The 1644-nt window shown below is 34.7% G+C and overlaps 1 protein-coding gene across 1 annotated transcript; it reads left to right on the top strand.

Annotated features, from left to right (window-relative positions):
* Positions 1-5: 5 nt before the first annotated feature.
* LOC114612236 (coenzyme Q-binding protein COQ10 homolog B, mitochondrial-like) lies at positions 6-652 on the top strand (the record flags this gene model as incomplete). Its single annotated transcript, XM_028757197.1, is given in 1 exon segment — positions 6-652. A coding segment is annotated over 1 exon segment (546 nt), but the record flags the coding sequence as incomplete, so codon positions are not given.
* Between the last annotated feature and the right edge of the window lie 992 nt (positions 653-1644).

Genomic DNA, 1644 nt, shown 5'->3' with positions numbered 1-1644 from the left:
CAAAAGAGATCTGTGCAAGAACCTTCTTCAGAATCACTGCACCATTAGTAAATAAACGAAAGGAGTATTCAGAGAGAAGAATTATAGGGTACTCAATGCAAGAAATGTATGATGTTGTATCAGGAATGGAGGATTATAAGCATTTCGTCCCTTGGTGTAAAAAATCAGATATAATATCGAGGAGATCTGGATATTGTAAAACCCGATTAGAAATTGGGTTTCCACCTGTTTTGGAGTGATACACATCAATAGTAACCTTGGTAAAACCGCATTTGGTAAAGGCATCTTGTACTGATGGGAAACTTTTCAATCATTTGGAGACTATTTGGCGTTTTAGCCCAGGTCTTCCTGGCTATCCAAGAACTTGTACCTTGGATTTTTCAATTTCTTTTGAATTCCGCTCCCTTCTGCACTCTCAGCTCGCTACATTGTTCTTCGATGAAGTCGTGAAACAAATGGTAGCGGCCTTTGAAAGAAGAGCATGTAAACTCTATGGTCCAGAGACAAACATTCCTCGGGAATTAATGCTTCATGAAGTTCACCACACCTAAGAGGAAAATAAGAGCTGCCTCCACCTACTCTTGGCTAGTTTGTTCACTTTCAGGTAGTCCTTTCGCCATCCATTGAGAAGCCAGAAAGCATTTGTTAAACCTGCCTTCATTCTAAGCCTGCTCCATTGAAAATTTGCACATTGAATATGGACCCATTTGTACGTAGAATTATTTCTTCAATCAAGTGTAACTCTTAAGTAACATGTACATTTCTAGGCTCCTTCTGCCTTTGTAATAATGGATGTCATCACTGTTGCCAGGATACCACATTCCTCATTTGAGTACACAGATGAACAAGTCTTTTAATTCTCACCTTACATGAAAGGTTAGCTGAGATACAATGTGTGTTACATTTACCATATCATGTTTAAGTTATTAGGTTCAGAGTATTTGTAACTTATTGTTATTGGGCATGCCATACGGCTTAGGGTATTTGAGTAATCATATATTTAACATTAAAACTTTGATTTAAAGTACTGCTAATGAAGTCTTAGCACTTTGGGTATTTTAAATTGTTCTTATGGGTAGCAGTAGATAATTCAGTGTTGTTGGGAAGTTGCTTCCCAGATATACTGAGTGGGGTTTTTTTTGTGTGTTGTTGTTTTGTTTTTCATTTTTTGTTTTATTTGGTGAGTGGTCCAGAGCTCTGAGCTACTTTTCTAGACATTTGAAACTTCCCCCAGGTGCTTTGCACTTTCAAATGCTGATTGTGTTGTCAGAATTTTGTCTGCTGCTGTAGGCAACAGATAGGTAGTTAATATGTCTCCAGCACTGCACAGGCCATTTTCTATTTATTGTGCATATTCGCTTTCAATAATATTCTAAACTGATATTTTTAAAAAAAAAAAAACAAATCAGTGTAAGGGCTGAAGTCATGACTTAATAAAGTTAAATTGTTTAAAAAAAAACCAATTCTGTCAATATTTTATTTAAAAACGATTTCTGCCAATATCATTATTTAATAATCAATTCTGTAATAAGCAATTGTGTCAATATCTTTATTTAAAAACCAATTCTGTCATTTCTTTATTTAATAAACTATTCTATCAATATCTTTATTTAAAAACCAATACTGTCAATATCTTTATTTAAT

The sequence above is a fragment of the Grammomys surdaster genome, unplaced genomic scaffold (assembly GCF_004785775.1).
Source record: "Grammomys surdaster isolate TR1022 unplaced genomic scaffold, NIH_TR_1.0 126136, whole genome shotgun sequence".
NCBI classification, from domain to species: Eukaryota; Metazoa; Chordata; class Mammalia; order Rodentia; family Muridae; genus Grammomys; species Grammomys surdaster.
This window is presented reverse-complemented; position numbering and strand designations above follow the sequence as displayed.